Genomic DNA, 18,882 nt, shown 5'->3' on the forward strand with positions numbered 1-18,882 from the left:
TTCCTCAAGCACACACACACCGTCTGCTGATCAAACTATAGCCAAAACTCAATCAACCGAAATACCTCCTGCCTCTCAGTCATACACATCCGTAACACTTGTGTCAACAAGCCAGGTTACTACACTCCAGTCAAGCATATTCACTAAGCAACCCATTGTTTCTTCGACCTTTTTATCTACATCTTCCCCAAAAAGTGAAACTCAAACTAAGGAACAATCCAGGACTTCGTCTCTCTTTACTACAACAGATGGTCCTGTATCACTATCCCGGCAACAAACAACATCATTCCGTACTGTCCCCACTGATCAGACACAAACCCGTCAACAAGCTACAACGCCTTCCTATATTGCCACTACAGGCCGCACATCATCAAAAATTCAGCACCAAACAACTACGGATCTCACTTCGTTACAAACTCACCAAAATACAGCAACTTTGTCATCTGTTACCACAACAGATGGCACACGAACAAGCCATCAGCAGACATCAATGTTGCCCAATGTTGCTTCTACAAATGGCTCAGTATCTCAAGTAGAAAAACAGATAACATCATCCCCTGTTGCAACAACAAATGGCGCACTTTCTCAAGTTCAACAACAGACAACTACATCGCACCATACTGTCACCACGAATGACTCAATATCACAGGCTCAACAACAGTCTACCGCACAAACCCAAACGACAACCGCTTGTGGACGTGAGTTATACTCTAGGAAATATTACCCGTTTTTATTTTCGACCAAACATATTTGAAACGCTCAGTCCTTTAAAAAAATGAATTTTTCACAAATGCAACTTTTTAAAATAAAGTGAGTATTATTAAATTTAACAACCAAAGAAGGGTTGTTGAATTTTCAACGCATCCAGTATACTTTTTAATGTACATTTACTCATTATTACCCTTTATTTTCAGCTCCTGACACTTGTCCATTTCCGGCTTGGGATTCTGGAAGCACAACTATGACGTCACACTATCTTCTAATTCCTTTAGGAGTTCTATTAGCATTTATTTTCTCATATTTATAGTTGTTTAATTGCTTTTCAAAGCTTGACGTGTCTATCACGACGCAGAACCACAATTACATAGACGTGTACTTAGTAAATTCTTTTATTAACTGTCACTGGTGCTTGAGGACAGGACCCCCCCCCCCCCCAACTATAGACCCCGGGCCTTTTCGACTATTTTCTCATAACTTATCTTTCAATGACATATTTGTGATATAATCTATACCAACAATTGGAAAATTACCTAAAGCAAACATTTTATAAAATCCACCCAACTCTCTCTATATAAATCAACTTATATATATAGAGAAGGGTAGTAATTTTTATGAAATGTTTGTTTCAGCCAATTTTTCGAATTGATAATATAGATTATATCACAAATGTGTCATCTATATATAATTTATCAGTAAAAAAGTCGAACAGGCCCGGGGGTCTTTATGGGGGAGGGGGGGATCCTGTCCTCAAGCACCTGTGTTAACTGTCTGTGATATTAGTTATTCAAAAATAAAATAATATTTAATACTTGATTCATAATCCTTCTTTATTATAACGTTAAATCACATTATAAATATTCTCTTAAGAATAGAACATGTTTGACCAATTGTTAAGAAAAATGCTTTCAACAAAATGTATAACAATTTGTTTCACAAGTCAAAGTGCGCAAATAATTTCATCACTTATCAAAGACGTGTTTGTGACAGTTTTGCTTCGAAATAATCATAGAAGAATTTTATCTACATTTATTTATATTTTTTAATAATGAATCTGAATTCGTGCCATTTTTTGAAATTATTAGATGTATGATAAAAGGATTCTTTCCAATGGTGTTAAAATCAGTGGCTGATTCAAGGGGGGATCGGGAAACACATCTCCCCCGGTCTTTAATTTAATCCGTATTTTATTATGTAAAGTCAAATTACATAATTGGATTGGACATCAGGCATGGCCTATATGTCCTCTCCAAGAAGGTCAAGGTTACAAATGTTAAGAATTGACAATGGTTTACAATGATGAAATAGTTCATAACAAATTACATTACTAGTAATTTCTAATGTAAACTAGAAAAGGAAGAAATGAAAAATATAAAGAAGATGGGCGAACAAGGCGAGCGCAATGCCTATAGTGCGACAATCATGAAGGTGAAAACTTAAATCTCAATTATAACAAATTTTTCCTTGTTATTTTTAATAGCGGAATAAATTTTTGCCGAGAAAATTTTCCTCAGAAAAGTTTATTTTATCATAATTTCATAAAATTTAATCGTGATTTTTACATATCTGAAGCTATAGGCATTCTGCGCGCCTTGTTCACCCATCTTATACACAAGAGTTATTACTTAGTATATATTCTCATTATATAATAGTCGCCCGCGTGGCGCAGTGGTTAGAGCGTCTGCTCTAGAGTCGCGGAGTAAGGAGTTGATCCTTACGTCGCGGGTTCGAATCCCACTGTGGGACGTGGAGACCGGTCCTTCGGATGAGACAATATAAACCGAGGCCCCGTGTCGCAGTAGGTGCTGGCACGAAAAAGATCCCTCACTGCTCAATGGCCGTAAGTGCCGAGTATAGGACAAAATTTGCAGCTCTCCACCGGGAAGTGGTGGCGTCTCCATATGAGTGAAAAATTCTCGAAAGGGACGTTAAACAACATACAAACAAACATTATACAATATTATGGAAAGAAAATAGAAGAGTGCAACAAACAGCAAAACTAAATAAGTAAATAAAGTGCAAAAGACACATATGGAAGGAAAAATACAAAAACAAATATTAATAATAAATAAATAATATACATATATAAATCTAAAGTTTTAATTTTTAGAAATAAGGACAAAATCAAATCTAGCCAAAAATGGTTTACTGGTAATAATGTTTTGGAAATTGTTGAACAATTTACATACTTGGGAATTATTTTCCATTATAATAATAAATTTGCAATGGCTAAATAAAATTGGAACAAGCAACGAAACTTCAAAAAGTCTTTGATTTTTTAAAAACTTACAATTTTCAGTTTAACAACAAGTTAATGTGAGGTTGACCATTGTTTCACACAATACCTGCACAAAGGTCTACAAGTAACTGGGAATCCCTTTCCGCTTGAACACAGAAAATACACAGGCAATCAAAAATGATGACACAGGATCATTTAAAAATATTCATTACTACACACAGTTAATCTATTGTTGCAGTAATATACAATTATTGCTGTCTTTGAGGTCAATATGATGATTTTGCCACCGAAGAAGTACATTATTCACCGGAATATAAATTCCATTGAAATATGTGTGTATAATAAAACCTAATTAACAGTTACAACTTCGTATGATGAATTGGGTAGAACTTATTTTATGTACATAGAAGCCCTGTCAAGGCAAGAAAGAAAAAAACAAGAGGCCCAAGGGCCTTAACGGTCACCTGAGTATAATGTAATGATCCATAGATTAAAACAAAATAAGCTGATAAATAAAGCTTTGTTTTCCAAAAGCAAGAGAAATAGGATGATCAGGGATCAGAAAAATATTAATTTAGTACTCAATAACAAATCTTAAAGTTGATCTATTTATTTGCCTGTACTTTCCCCATTTGTCACTATCCTCATGCGGACAAACAAAACAATAGTTCTAGAGCACTATTAGTTAACACAATTCACCCCCCCCCCCCTGCATTGGCCTCTCTTGATCTTTAAAGATTATATATTGTACAAAGATATGATAATTTTGTCCCATTTTCATTTATCTATTATTTAAAAGTTTACCTGACCATTAAAAACTATGAAAGTACTTTTGTATTAAATATTATAAAATTTCTTGTATAATTCTGTTATTCAATTGACCTTTTAAGTTACATTATTTACAGTGATTAACTATTATATGTGAATAGCAAAGGGGAATAACTTCTTTCAGTAGAAATAAATAAATTGACCAAAGGGTACAGAATTTCAAACTTTGGTAAAAACATCCCTGTTTATTACAACTTTGTATACTCTATTTGCCTCCTTCATGCCCAGGAGCAGAGAAGATTTTCAAGGAAATAATCAATTTTCACTATAGATTCAATATAGCCCCACGCTAACACCAATGCCCCTGACCCAGGGGCCAAGATATTCACAATTTTGGAAGCTGCACTCTTGCTCATTATAACCATGTACTTAGTATGTTTCCTTAATAACAATGGGCAAAGAACAAGATTTTCAAAGAAATAATGCATTTCTACTATATATTCAAAAGAGCCTCACCCTAACACCAAAATCCCTGACCCCGTGGCTATGTATTTTAACTTTTAAGAAAAGTTTTCCTTGCTCGTCATAACCATGCAATTAGTTTTTCTGTTAATTACCCCGGGGCAGAGAAGATTTTCAACAAAAAATTGCATTACACTATACATTTAATAGACCCCCCCCCCCCAAAAAAAAAAAACATGAACCCCTGGGGCCACAAATTTCACAATTTTGGAAGAGGCATCCTTAATCAACATAAATATGCACTTAATAGAACCCCTCCCTAACACCAGAACCACTGACCCAGGGACCAAGATATACATAATTTTGAAAGAGATGTCCTTGCTCATCATAACTATATACTTCGATTATCTGCTAAATATCTAGGAGCAGAGAAGAAGATTTTAAAAGAAATAATGCACTTTCACTATGTAATCAATAGTGCCACCCCCCTCCCCTCCCTCGCAGAACCCTTCACCCTGGGGCCACAAATTTCACAATTTTGGAAGAGGCACCCTTGATCATCATAACTATATATTCGGTTTATCCGCTTAATACCTAGGAGCACAGAAGAAGATTTTTAAAGAAATAATGCACTTTCACTATATAATCAATAGAGACCCCCCTTCCCGCTGAACCCTCACCCTGGGGCCACAAATTTCACAATTTTGGAAGAGGCACTATTGATCATCATAACCATTCACTTAGTTTATCTGCTTTATATACAGAGGGAGAGAATAAGATTTTTAAAGAATTTATGCATTTTCGCTATTTGATCAATAGAGCCCCACCCTAACACCAGAACCCCTGATCCAGGGGCCAAGATATTCACAATTTTGGAAGATGTGACCTTGCTCATAATAACTATATACTTGGTTTATCTGCTAAATACCTAGGAACACAGAAGAAGATTTTTTTAAAGAAATAATGCACTTTCACAATATAATGAATAGAACCCTCCGTCCCACAGAACCCCTCACCCTGGGGCCACAAATTTCACATTGATCATCATTACCATATACCTAGTTTATCTTCTTTATATACAGTGGGAGAGAAGAAGGTTTTTAAAGAATTTATGCATTTTCACTATATAATCAATAGAGCCCCGCCCTAACACTCGAACCCCAGACCCAAGGACCATGAAATTCATAATTTTAGAAGAGGCATCCTTCTTTATTATAACTATCGACTTAATACACCGACTTAATACCCAGGAGCAGAGAAGAAGATTTTCAAAGAAGTAATGCATTTTCACTATATTACCATTAGAGCCCCGCCCTAACACCAGAACCCCTAACCCAGGGGCCATGAAATTCACAATTTTAGAAGAGGCACCCCTCCTCATCATAACTATAATTTAGTTCATCGGCTTAATACTCAGGACCAGAGGAAAAGATTTTCAAAGAATTAATGCATTTTCACTATATTATCATTAGAGCCCCGCTCCAACACCAGTACCCCTGACCCAGGGGCCTTGAAATTCACAATTTTAAAAGAGACCCCCCCCCCCCCTCATCATAACTATGTACTTAGTTCGTCGGCTAAATACCCAGGAGCAGAGGAGAAGATTTTTAAAGAATTAATGCATTTTCACTATATAATCATTAGAGCCCCGCCCTAGCGCCAGAACCCCTGACCTGGGGCCATAAATTTCACAATTTTGGTAGAGGACTCAATGCTTATTACAATCATGCAAACAGTTTGACTGCTTGATGTCCAGGAGTAAAGAAGAAGATTTTTAAAGATTGCATTAATTTTAGTGGTTTGGCCCCATCCCTCAGGCCCCAGGGGGGTAGGGACCATGAAATTCACAAACTTTGTCCCCCTTCACCCATAGATGCTATATGCCAAAATTGGTTGAAAATGGTTGTGCGGTTTCAGAAAAGAAGCTGAAAATGTTCTAATGTTAAAGCACGATGCACGCCGACGGAGACGAAAACGGATGGCAATAGGTCACCTGAGTAAACTCAGATGACCTACAAACCTAACAGATTTTGTCTACAATTCACAATTTTGAGCTTTATTTAAAAAACATTTTCCGGGGAGGCCCACGCCCCTCTCGACAGCCCCTCCCATCCCCCCCCCCCGGCATCTAACCCTCTACATTAACTTTTGGATCCGCAACTGAAAATTAACATCTCATATAAGAGACTGAGAACTCGTAACCTCTTTATTTCAGTAAGCACTTACTATAGGCGAAATGACAAACGAACAAGATAAAATGATACATAGGAGGGATTATACCTGTAATTCTGTTTTGTTGGCAATCTATTTCACATCAATCAAAAGGGCTAGCGAAGCATGCAATCCATTCTACTACAATTGATTTTTTTTAAATAAATAATAATACAGTATTTCTTACAAGGAAGTGTTTAGAAAAAAATGAACATTTTAAATAGATTAATATTTATTTATTTTTTTTGGTAGAAAAATACTAAATAAGTATGAGTTTTTCATTAACTTCAAAACCTGCATGTTTTGTAGAGTGCATAGAATTTACTTTCATTTTTCACAATATTTGTGTAACTTTGCTGTAAATGTGTAGACCATAATTAGGAGCACGTATAATTGATTCGCTCAAGCTCTTCCAAAACTTGTTTTGTTATGTTTGCACAAGTGTTGAGATTTAAATGTTTGCGTTTTTAAAAGGACTTCTTGCTCCAATGCTCGCAACAAGATCAGTCTTAGATCTATAAAGGGCGTACCCTTGTAAGCTTCATTCAGGATGTAATATTAGGGTTCTACCCACCTTCTGTGAATTAATGGTCACAGGACCTCTATAAACATCTCTCTTACATTGATCCGAATTCACTTCAGGCGGTCATCATGGCGGGAGGATTTCTGCTGCTGAAAACCCTCCTTGTGTTTCTGTCTTTTTTACCCGGTATGTACGATTTGTAATTACGAATCTCTGAATCGGCTTAAGTTTTGCAATTCTTGTTCAGTTTTATTGCAATATTGTAATTCCACCATCAACAACTTAAATATTTTTATGTTGACATCTTTACCTTAGGAATTAAAGAGAATATGGGAACAATCGATTTTTAATCTGACACCAATACACATTACAAACCGGTTCCGCGATATTGATCTGGTGCATGTTTATTTATTATTAAAGATTAGGTTGTCTATGTACACTGTCACTAATTCGTTTTCTTTAATGTGTAAAATATGGCTGCACTGTCCTTTTCTTTCAAAATACATAACCCAACTGCTTTATCTTACTACCTGTTTATATTTCACTTTTTCTAATTATTCCTACTCCCGACTAGATCTATAGAATTTAAATATCAGCAAAAATTGAAATGTGTCGTATGTTTAGAATGACCATTCTTCATTGATTTGAAGAGTTTATCCAAAGTTCATAGAAAATTAAATGTAAAGATTTTATCGGAACGATTCTTTGTCCCCTATTCACGAAAACAAATTTTTAAAACATCAGATGAATTTATGATTCTGTATGAATCGGAGGCCTGGATATCCGCTATGAATGAATAAGTAAATGCGACAGGCCGTGACTACAACAACGTTTTGTCCGACAAACTACTTTATAAAACCATATCATTATTTTTATCTCTGCAATGCCCCTAGAAATCTGAAGTCCCAGAAGTAGCTATTAATTGGTGACTATATACTGCATGTTCCATGTAATCTGAGTACGAATAAATTTCAATCGTAACGTACTTTAAAATTCTTCACATTGTAATTGTGCATGTACCAACGTTCCAAACAAAGACGCGATTCTTTTAAAGCTCCGAAATAAAGAAAAGCAGTTTCAATGAAAGAAACTGCTAGAAACAGAGAGAATTAAATGAAACATGATAGAGAGTTCAAAATATTAAATGTTTCCCAAATTTCATTAAATTTTTTACCTATAGACGAAACAACACATAAAAGAACTATGAACGCTAAACTCTCGATTCTCGCCTACATTTTAAACTCATTTAATTCAATATAGATTGCAATTTGGCCATTAAAACTTAACTGAGTGCAAAGAAGAGTTCATTAGTAATTGATTAATAATTTTAAAAACAGTTCATTGCTCTTATTTACAAGTCTTTCCATAAGGGGGGTAGAAATTTTTTTCCGTTGAAATCAGGCCTTTTTAGCATCACCAGATTTTCAAATACTCATGAAAATGGATAAATGACCCCTAAATCTTTCCGCATGTTTAACTTATGTAAAATTCAACAAATATAATTAACAAAGTGCCCCACTATTTTTTTTTATTTGTAATCCCATTTGAAATTGGTAAAAGAATGGCCACTTCTGCTGTTTTTATCTGTAAACATATGTTCCCCCTTGTGAAACAACAAAAGCTTTGGTATGGATTTGAAATAACAATGTATTATCATGTTGTAAATTTTGAATTTACTAGGGGGAGGTAAATGCAAAATTTTGCATTTACCTCCCCCTAGTAAATTCAAAATTTACAACATGATAGTATAATACCTGTAAAAAGGAATTTTTGTTTCACGGGGGGTGGGGTGGGGGGGAGATGTTTTAAAAATAACGTGCGTTTTTGTTGATTTCTATAGGGAAAAACACAAGTTTTATCAAAATTATAAAGTTATTTCTCTTTGTTTTCCCAAATAAGTTACGTTTTACGAAAATTCACATTAATATCTACATAAATATGAAAAATCATTCAATTGTGTCAATTTTTGAAAATTGACTTGGAGGTAGACGGCAGAACAATACTATCGTTCGCAGTTCCTCGAATATGGATCAAATAATACTGATCAAATACTTGATTTTGTTCTCTTTCCCGAATAAAAAAATAACGAAGTTTTTTTTTATGTATACAGAAACTAAAATTGGTTTTGTTTAATAATATCGCTTAATTTAAGGTAATGCAAACTAACTGCACATTTGTTGTTAAAAATAGGTGTAGTTTCGGCAATGCATAATAATGGATGCATATTTAAAAATGGTCGGAAAAGTCACATGCATTATAAAAAAACAGGCCTTAAATTAATCTGTTCATGTTGAAGCTCCATTACATGATGCAAAAGAAGTTGGATGCAAAAATCTGTTGTTTCCAATGACTTTATATATCAATACGAATTCGTATTTCTTATATTCTCATTTAATATATAGCAAGTACATGTTACAGGGTCACGTGGAGACAACTATACTCTGGGTGGACTGGTTGCTTCCTCGATTGTAACATTCTTTGCCTTCATCGCCATGATCGTAATGTTGGTTCTTGTTATAACCTGGTCAGTGGACTTGTTTAAAGTTAGACAAAATCTGAATTAGAATTCCTCTTTCTGTACCTTTCTCAACAAATACATCCATGGTTATATTTTACTGAAAATTTCAATAATTACTATTATATTTTTCAGGAATCATTGGTTTCCAAAATACCAAGCATGGCAAGGAAAGACCAAATCACCTAGACCAATAAAACCTAAATTTGAGTTTCCTAAGCTGAATGGAGCTCAAAGTATTCCACTATCAACCAAAACTACGCCATCGCGACCAGGGTCTCGCCCATCTACACAGCGAGGCGGTACACTAACAATGATACAAAACGGAACCTCTAAAAATGCTATATATAATTCTGTCTCTACAGGTAAAGCATTTCGAAATGCGTCTTTTATATATTTGTATGTCTTTTGACTGATTCTGTAATAATATGCTATGAAAATAAGATTCTCTTTATGAGTTTGTCGTTCTCCAATTACAGATCACTGGATACAAGAAATGTGAGTACTGGTGTACAATTACGAGCGCGGATCGTTCCTGGATCTCAATATGAAATATAAACTATCTTTCAATATGAAATATAAACTATCTTTTTTTATTTACAGTCCAACACCACGTTATGAAGAAAAGGTAGCTTTTTAAATGTGCTTTTGACATAGAATCCTAGTTTAATGTTTGCAGTATAATTCAAACTTGAATATATATTATTTAAACTTTCCTTGTAATTTAGAGTAAACAAATAAACTTCGATGAAGAAGACGAAGAACAGGTTATAGTAACGGAAATCGTGACAGATTCAAACACAACTCATATTCCGGTGACAACGCCACTTTCAAACCACAACCAGAATATCAGTCTTAACGAGACTGTCAAGGCAGAGGAAATTCAGATGACATTAGAAAAACAACCTATAGAAAGTAAGGGAACGACAAACGGGGTCATGAACTTTCATTTCCAAGACGACGATGAGGCCGTGGCAAATTTAAGCGCCAGTAGGCGGGCCCAAAACGAGGACGAATTGATACTGTATTAGTTGAGTTTGTACAATTTATGTGAGCCAATAAGTTTTATAACAGCATTCTGACGGAGAATGGCCTTCTGCTAACTGTAATCACAGGGGCTTGCTTCTGGCGTGTAAAAAATATTTATTAAAAAAACATACACGATTTTCTGTTGACATAGTATATCGTGTATGTTTTTTTTAAACAAATATTTTTTTACACGCCAGGAGCAAGCCCCCGTGTAATCCGAGATTCCTCTGATTCTAACCCCTGCTTTTATATATATTTTGACATGTGCACAATATAAAAGCAGGGGTTAGAGTCAGAGGAATCTCGGATTAGCCCCTGTGCTGTACGTACATTTGTAATGAAGCTTTTCTGTAATTGTAGCAATTTTATGAAGAGGATGAAGATAAAAAAGGAAACATAGTAATGTCAGTAGGAAGAGTGTCCATAACGCGAGTAAAAGCATTAGAAAAGTCTTTGTTGATGCATGCCGTCCCTTCAAGAATATTTCATATGTTCATTTATGGTTATAAGGGATATCTTTCGTACCGGCATCTACTGCGATACCGGATTTTTGTTTTATTATAAACCAACTTTCTCAAAAATAATTTTTTTTATCGAGTTTCAAAATTTATTCCCCCGGTAGTCTCGGTATTCGTAAACATTAATCATAGTCAATACAGGTTTTATATAAATATTCAATTGAAAAATGTTCTATATGTATAAATTCATAGAAATATGGGAAATAAGACCGACTGATTTCGTACATTGTATGAAATGTTTACACGGCTTTACTTTAATACTTTTGTTTTTACCCTTTTTTGACGTTTTGTCTCATACGATGCGTGTTCATAAAGTTTTATTTTGATTACTACACAATATCGTTTTGTTTCCGCAATGCCATTGCTAATTGTGTTTTTAATCGGATACAAACATCGTATGTATATATTTTTGTATCAAGTTTATATGAGTTTTATATTAAAAAGAACATATATCAGTCTTTTTATTTCTTGCAAAACTTTGAAAGTGGTGACATTGGTCTTTAGATGATACTTAAAAAGAGCTGGACGAGGAAAAGGCTCTCATTTCAATAGGGAGGAGAGTTATTCTATTGTTGAAGCTAACATGTCCTTTTTGTTTTTTTGTGAATGTTTTGCTTATTCATATGATATAGCGTGGTCTTGCAACTCTTGAAAAGACTTCTTCCTATAATAAAATTTGATTCCCTACTGTAGCCTCAAGCTATTCCAGACGACCCTTATCTGAACAAACTGGAATCTACACTATCTGAGGATGCTTCCAGATAAAGATGATTAATCAAGGCCTTGCTGTTCTTCTTGAGATTTAAGATTTTCTCCTATACATTTCTATGTAAAACTTTGATCTCCTATTGTAGCCCACCCTACCCCCAGGGCCCATGATGCTTCCTGATAAATATGACTAATCATGGCTCTGCTGTTCTTGAGAAGAATATTTTCCTATATAAAAATGGTCTCCTTTTGTGGCTCCACCATACCCTAAGAGGTCAGGATTTGAACAAACTTAAATCTACACTCTGTAATGAAGTTTTCAAATAACTTTCATCTTTTCTGGCCAAGGGGTTCTTGAGAAGATGTTTAAAAGATGCCATTAAATTTTCACCAATTCCTTATTTTCTCCCCTTTAAAGGGGTGTGGTCCTTCATTTGAAAAAAAATTGAATTCCCTACACAAGGATGCCTTGTGCCAAGTCTAGTTGGAGTTGTTCCAGTTGTTCTAGAGAAAACACAAGTAGTTTACATCATCAACTATGACGATGACAGACAACGGCCAAATTTTGATCAGAAAAGCTCACTCAAGCCTTTGGTTCAGGTGAGCTAAAATGTCTACAATTCTGATTACAAGCATGTTGAAACCCATGTCACTACATGGATAGATATTCAGTGAGCTAAAATTTGAAAATGATAAAATAATGTAATCAGAGAAAGAACTTTTGTCAAAAAAGTACAGATTTTGTAGTCTCTGCATCATGTATCAAACTTTTAATTAAATACTAACACATTTGAATTCATGACAAGACCCCAAGTCAATAAACTAACAGGAAAACAGCTTTAAATCTTGTACATTTTGACACAAAAGCACTTTCTAGGTTTAATTAGACCCATTTTTTGAGAATGAGCAAAATTTACCTACAGGTTTCCCCATTTCATGCTGCTCAAGATTTCAGTATATTAATACATGAAATTTTACCGGTGAAATCCTCGATCTGATTTCTCGGTACACATACATGTATTTCAATGTTTCTTTGTGTGATTCACTCAGGTTCTTCTACTATACACAATATTGATCTTTGAACAAATTACCAAAGGAAAAAAAAAAAAAGGTATAACAATATTTTTTTTATTTTTCAACATCATGTTAAATAGACAAGTGTGTTGAACACTCAAATGGATACAGATTACTACACAATTTCTTTTACATTTATTCTGTTTGCCATGAGATAAATATATAGTACATCCAGGACAAATTATAGAAAACCATATCAAATGACAATGCACTTAGGTGCTTATAGTTTAGTTTATAGGATGTTTTTATCCCAAAGTGATGATTAATCAGTGTCATCATGAGTAACTTCAGATTAACACTGTATCATCATGAGTAACTTCAGATTAACACTGTATAGATCTCTTTAAATAGAAAGGAACAAAAAAGCTTTGAAGTAAACATTCAGAGTTTTTAGTCTAAATCAATCCAAATTAAAAAGATTTTTAACCCAAAATATATTCAAAAAATAAATGGCTCAATTTGTTTTACTCATTATTAAATCAGTTCAAAAGTTCTACACAATTCAAAGCAGGCTAATTGTTCTTGAATATATGAGTTCATTGAACTTGTTGACAGAATAATCAATACATATATGTTCTTTAGAAGTAACTTTAAAGCTTATTATACAATGACTTTCAATGTAAAAACAATGTAGTGTTTAGTTAACAACTTTCTATCAGATAAAAACAGGTGAATATTCATTACACAATGAATTCAGATTTTAACAGAGTCTCAGCCACTACTAAGCTCCATGATTTTCATTTTTGTGGTGGTATATTTTCTTGAAACTAAAATTAAAATCTGAACCCATCTTGATTAATTCTGCTGATTACAGCCAACTCTTGTATCATTCTTATTATGTGAGTGGGTTCTGTTAGGTCAATACACATGTATTTCTCCACTATTGATTTCTTAATCAAAAACTGCACAGCCAGTAATAACATTCAATCCTCTAAGAGCATCCCTTACATTTTCCAACAAATCTATGAAATAATCACAGTGACCAAGGTCTTTTAACAAAAAGAAAGAAAAAAAAAAAAAAAAAGAAAAAAAAAAAAGATAAGATAAATCATTATTTGTACTAAACATAAAGTCCCATGCCTTTATAAAAATGCTTCTTACAATGATATCATAAAAACTTGCAGTTCCTTGAAATTTGGACCCTCTACAAGATTTTAATGGCAAATTATATATATATATATATTAAGCCTAAAACTAACAAAATTTGTATATATCAAGCCTGTACATATCAATATTTGCAGCTTGTGTTTACGTCATAGTACATGTAATACATTTGAATGACATTATTATGACCCCCCCCCCCCCTTTTTTTTTTTAGAAAAAACATTTGCTATATTCTTTTTAAACACTGAAAAACCTTTTGTATGCTTTTGCATTAAGCCATTCTTAAAACTGAATGAAATACAGTCAACCCTTATATTTCCAACATAGCAGGATTGTCTGACTTCAAGATATCTGATGGTTCAAGATAATGATGTTGACAAGTGGATTCATGATTCAACCAGGAATGCTGACTCACTTCAACATATTTGGATATTCAGAAAATTAATGTTCAATACAACAAAATTCAACTTATCTAGTGTATTCAAAAAAATCAAAGTTCAAGACAACAAAGTTCAACTGTATTAGAGCAAATCATTACAAAACATTATGCCACTCAATAGATTTTTACAGTTTAATAATTGCTTCTATAATTATCATTTGTAGTAAAAACAAGGCAATAAGCCTCACAATGGAAAAATTCATGCAATTCTTTTTACACATGAAATCATTCATAAATGTCTTATCAAATAATTGCATATATATATATATCTTCTAAAATTTTTATTCCAAGTACAAATTTGAATGTAGGTAGGTAAATGAATAAATAATGTACAAAACAATACTTACAGCTAGGAAAAAAGGTAGCAAGAAATTTTTCTCTGATTTACAGGATCTAACAAAGTATTGATGACCAGTTTTCCACAGTTTGGCATACTATGACTGACCATGTTGTGATCATGTGATACTGTAAACAATTATCATGTTACTATAATTAGATCAGTTTTCATACATTCTTTCATACACTTTCACACAGGGTTCATAATTTATAAAGCAAACAAGGGATTCTCTTCGTCATCTTTTTGTAGCTTCCGTGACCTTTGACCTGTAGCGGCTGTTATGCTGGGGAGGGTGTCAGCAGCTTGGGCTCTATCATTCAAGAAGGAATCAAACTCTGAAAAAAAAAAATCAAAATTATACTAATTTTATTACAATCTATGTGCTTCATTATCAAATTATTTGATATTCAAAGTTCATATAATGAAACAAAAAACAAAACAAACAAACAAACAAAAAAAAAACAAAACAGTGCTGCATATTTATGATCTGGCATGGTTCAAGTCTTCTTGATACATACAATGCATAACGAGAAACAGAATAATAAGGGCATCAGAAAGAACAAATTCCTCTCACATTTTATCTTTAATACTGTTTCTAAGTCAAAAGAAATGATTGTCATTATAAATTTTATCTAAAATAAAAACATTTAGCAAACCTTTGACATTAAAAAATAAATTAACAAGCTAATTCAGAGAATTTGTGTCCCCTGACTTAAAGAACAAGAGGCCCATGGGCCATAATGCTCACCTGAGTAAATTTGGCCCTGCTGTTCTTCACCTGATTTCCTCCCATGTAATACCTATTGTGACCCTGTCCTACCCCCAGGGGTCATGAATTGAATTTAGAATCTACACTACCCCAGGATGCTTTCACTTAAGTTTCAGCTTTTCTGGCCCAGTGGTTCTTGAGAAGAAGATTTTTAAAGATTTTTCCTATATATTTTAATGTAAAACTTAGATTCCTTAATGTGACCTCACCCTACCCCCAGGGGCCATGATTTGAACAAATTAGAATCTACACTACCCCAGGCTGCTTCCACATAAGTTTCAGCTTTTCTGGCCCAGTGGTTCTTGAGAGGAAGATTTTTTAAAGATTTTTCCTATACATCTCAATGTAAAAATTGAAATCCTCATTGTAGCCTTGCCCTAACCCCAGGGGTCATGATTTGAACAATCTAGATTCTTCAGTACCCCAGGATGCTTCCACATAAGTTTCAGCTTTTCTGGCCAATTGGTTCTTGAGAAGAAGATTTTTTAATGACCCCATCCTATTTTTTTTCTTGATTATCTCCCCTTGGAAGGGGGCTTGGTCCTTTATTTTAATAATTTAACCCCCCTTCACCCAAGGATGCTTTTGCAGGTCCAAAGGCTTAAAATGCACTAAAAACAAACTGTTTTATTTGGTCTGTGTTGTGATTTCAATTTGAAATTCATGTATATAAGCCAATTTTCCAAGATAGTTTATAAGGTATCAAAATAACATATTTTTGTGATGTCACATGACTTCGGTGATCACGTGACGGTCACATAATATTTCCAAAATCTTGCACACAAATTACATTGGCACAAGTGATTAACAAAATTATTGTGTACTTTTTGTTATATGAATAAATTAATCGTATCACATTGTATATATAGAGTGCTGGGGGCAAGTTTGAATTTTATTAGGTCTTCCGTTTTCAACGGAAGACCTATAGTGATTCTACTGTTTCTTATTAGGTCTTCCGTTTTCAACGGAAGACCTATAGTGATTCTACTGTTTCTTCTTATTAAGGTTTTCCGTCTCCACGGAAGACCTTATAGTGATTCTATTGTTTCTTATTATTAAGGTCTTCCGTTTCAGACGGAAGACCTTATAGTGATTCTACTGTTTCTTCTTTTTCTTTTTAAGGTCTTCCGTTTCAGACGGAAGACCTTATAGTGATTCTACTGTTTCTTCTTTTTCTTTTTAAGGTCTTCCGTTCCAGACGGAAGACCTTATAGTGATTGTACTGTTTATTATTATTATTATTATTATTTTTTTCCCCTTTTTTTGTCGGCAGGATTTCTCAGAGATGACTGGATGGATTTTCCTGAAATTTTCAGGGTTGATAGAGAATGAAAATACCCCGAGGCGTTTTTTTCATTTTGTCAAAATTCACTTCCGGTCGTCAGATATGTCCGATTTCCGTTTTTTTCAAAAATATTTTTTCCGAGTGAGATCTCAGAAACGGTAAGAGATTAAGACACCAAACTTATACGAGTAATAGATCATGAGGAGTAGGCGAGCCCATTTGGGTTAAGCGTGTCAGCCGTCACTTCCGGTCGTCACAGGAAGTGATCAAAGAAATCGAAAATTTCAACTTTTCTTTTTTGAATTTTTTTTTGCATCACAATATTGCATCTTATGTGTAGTTTCGAAATATGTCAGTCCCACCGGAAACAAAAACGACAACTTCCGGTTATAAGAGGAAAACTACATAATTTGAGTAATTTACTTTCCCTTAAATATCTTTTGTAGATAAAGTATTTGAAAAGATTTTTAGATATGTTATTCAGACTGCAGATGTCTAGAGTAACGTCAAAAATCTTAGTAAAATTCACTTCCGGTCGCGTGTTTTTCCTGTCCTCAAAATGAAAAGTTATCTGAGCGAGATCTCGGAAACGGCATGAGATTAAGACACCAAACTTAAATAAGTAATAGACCTTGAAGAGTAGGCAAAACACATAGGGTTAGACGCGTCAGCCGTCACTTCCGGTCGTCACAGGAAGTGATCAAAAAATCGAAAATTTCAACTTTTCTTTATAAAATTAAAACTTGCATCACTTTGTTGCATCTCTTTCGTGTTTTGAAATATGTTAGATTCCACCGGAAACAAAAACTGCAAACTTCCGGTTTAAAGAGATAAACTACGTTATTTCGATGTTTAGCTTTCTCATAAATATCACTTAAAGATAAGTATTTGAAATGTTTTTTTTATACATATGCTGTAGATACTACAAATGTCATGAGAAAATTCAGAAATTTTTATTCAATTCACTTCCGGTCGTGTGTTTTCCTGTCCCAAAATTAGAATGTGTTCTCACAATTGCTCGGTAAGAGTAAAAGACTGAAGTCTAAAACTTTCAGGACTTATAGTCAGTCATCAGTTCATTTGCATCGTGTAAAAATCGTCTGTCGTCATTACTTCCGGTCGTGACAGGAAATGAAGAAAAAAGTAATTTTTTAAGTTATTTTGTTTCTACATCAGTTTTAGGCTTATACCGACGTTGGAAAAGACATGTTTATGCAAACAGGAAGTAGTATAACGGAAGACCTTCTCATTACTAGTAATGAGTTTCTAGTATTCTTAATATTATTGTATAGACGAAATTTTGTAAAGGACTTTGTCCGCTCCATTTCTCCAGAACAGCTTAAGATATGAAAGTTAACTCTGTCAGATATCATAGATAATGACTTGTGGATGTCACCATGAATATTCTTTCCGTCGTTAAAACTTCCCGTCGTCACAGAAATTGGATTAAAAAGTCGATTTTTTCTATTTCTTCGTCTTTCTAACTTCTTTTTTCTGTAATATTCATAGGGTATGTAAAGGCCCTTCTTTGAAGATTTTACGTATTACCAGTTTCTTGATAGGATTAAGAAGGAATTAAATATCTTTAAATATCTTAGAATTTCCGAAAACGTAGGACCAACGTTTCTTAAACACTACAAAATATTGATTTTTTCCCCGTATATATAGTTTGCGGGGACTGCTCAGTGCTCATTCACTTAGGAAGTGGTGTACAGTTAACACCTACCAGGTGATTGGGATAGGCCAGAAAAACCTTCCCGTTGCCATGAAACGAGTTTATATTAAATAAAAACGGTTGTATATGATATGTGTATGCATTTCATTTGCCCCTATTTTTTGTCAACTGTAGAAGACATCGCCATCTTCACCCCCCCCCCATTTTCTCTTTTTCGCTTTTATGTTTTGGATTATTTATAAAATGACCTTGAACTTCATATCACAAGCAACTCTTCTTGACGTTTTCAAAATTATAAGCCTTAATTCTTTCAATAAAATAATGGTAATTTACATGTTTATGTTCAAGACCCCCCCCCCCCCCTTCCTCGAAGCAACCAGGTAGAATACACAGATATAAAATTCACAACCTGTACGGAACTTCTTAAGAGTTTCATTAATAAAATTCAGTTCCCCTGATGTGATTTGATATTTTGCTACCATTCATTCTTCTTCTGTTTTGTCTATAGA

The 18,882-nt window shown here is 34.1% G+C and overlaps 2 protein-coding genes across 5 annotated transcripts in view; one reads left to right on the forward strand and one right to left on the reverse strand.

Annotated features, from left to right (window-relative positions):
* Positions 1-6,813: 6,813 nt before the first annotated feature.
* LOC133199404 (uncharacterized) lies at positions 6,814-10,764 on the forward strand. The gene is made up of 6 exons (XM_061335206.1): positions 6,814-7,106; positions 9,339-9,444; positions 9,571-9,800; positions 9,915-9,933; positions 10,039-10,063; positions 10,164-10,764. Exons 1-6 carry the CDS (start codon positions 7,049-7,051, stop codon positions 10,464-10,466), a joined length of 741 nt encoding a protein of 246 aa, XP_061191190.1. The 5' UTR covers positions 6,814-7,048; the 3' UTR covers positions 10,467-10,764.
* Positions 10,765-13,613: 2,849 nt separating this feature from the next.
* The window catches only part of LOC133199602 (TOM1-like protein 2), a 70,068-nt gene continuing 64,799 nt past the window's right edge, over positions 13,614-18,882 (reverse strand). For all 4 annotated transcript variants that reach the window (XM_061335442.1, XM_061335443.1, XM_061335441.1 and 1 more), the window contains one exon: positions 13,614-14,979. In XM_061335442.1, coding sequence (XP_061191426.1) covers positions 14,852-14,979 — 128 coding nt within the window. In that variant the 3' untranslated portion in view covers positions 13,614-14,851. The remainder of the gene's footprint in view (positions 14,980-18,882) is intronic.

The sequence above is a fragment of the Saccostrea echinata genome, unplaced genomic scaffold (assembly GCF_033153115.1).
Source record: "Saccostrea echinata isolate AGI-Se365-2 ecotype Australia unplaced genomic scaffold, CSIRO_AGI_Sech_v1 ptg000034l, whole genome shotgun sequence".
NCBI classification, from domain to species: Eukaryota; Metazoa; Mollusca; class Bivalvia; order Ostreida; family Ostreidae; genus Saccostrea; species Saccostrea echinata.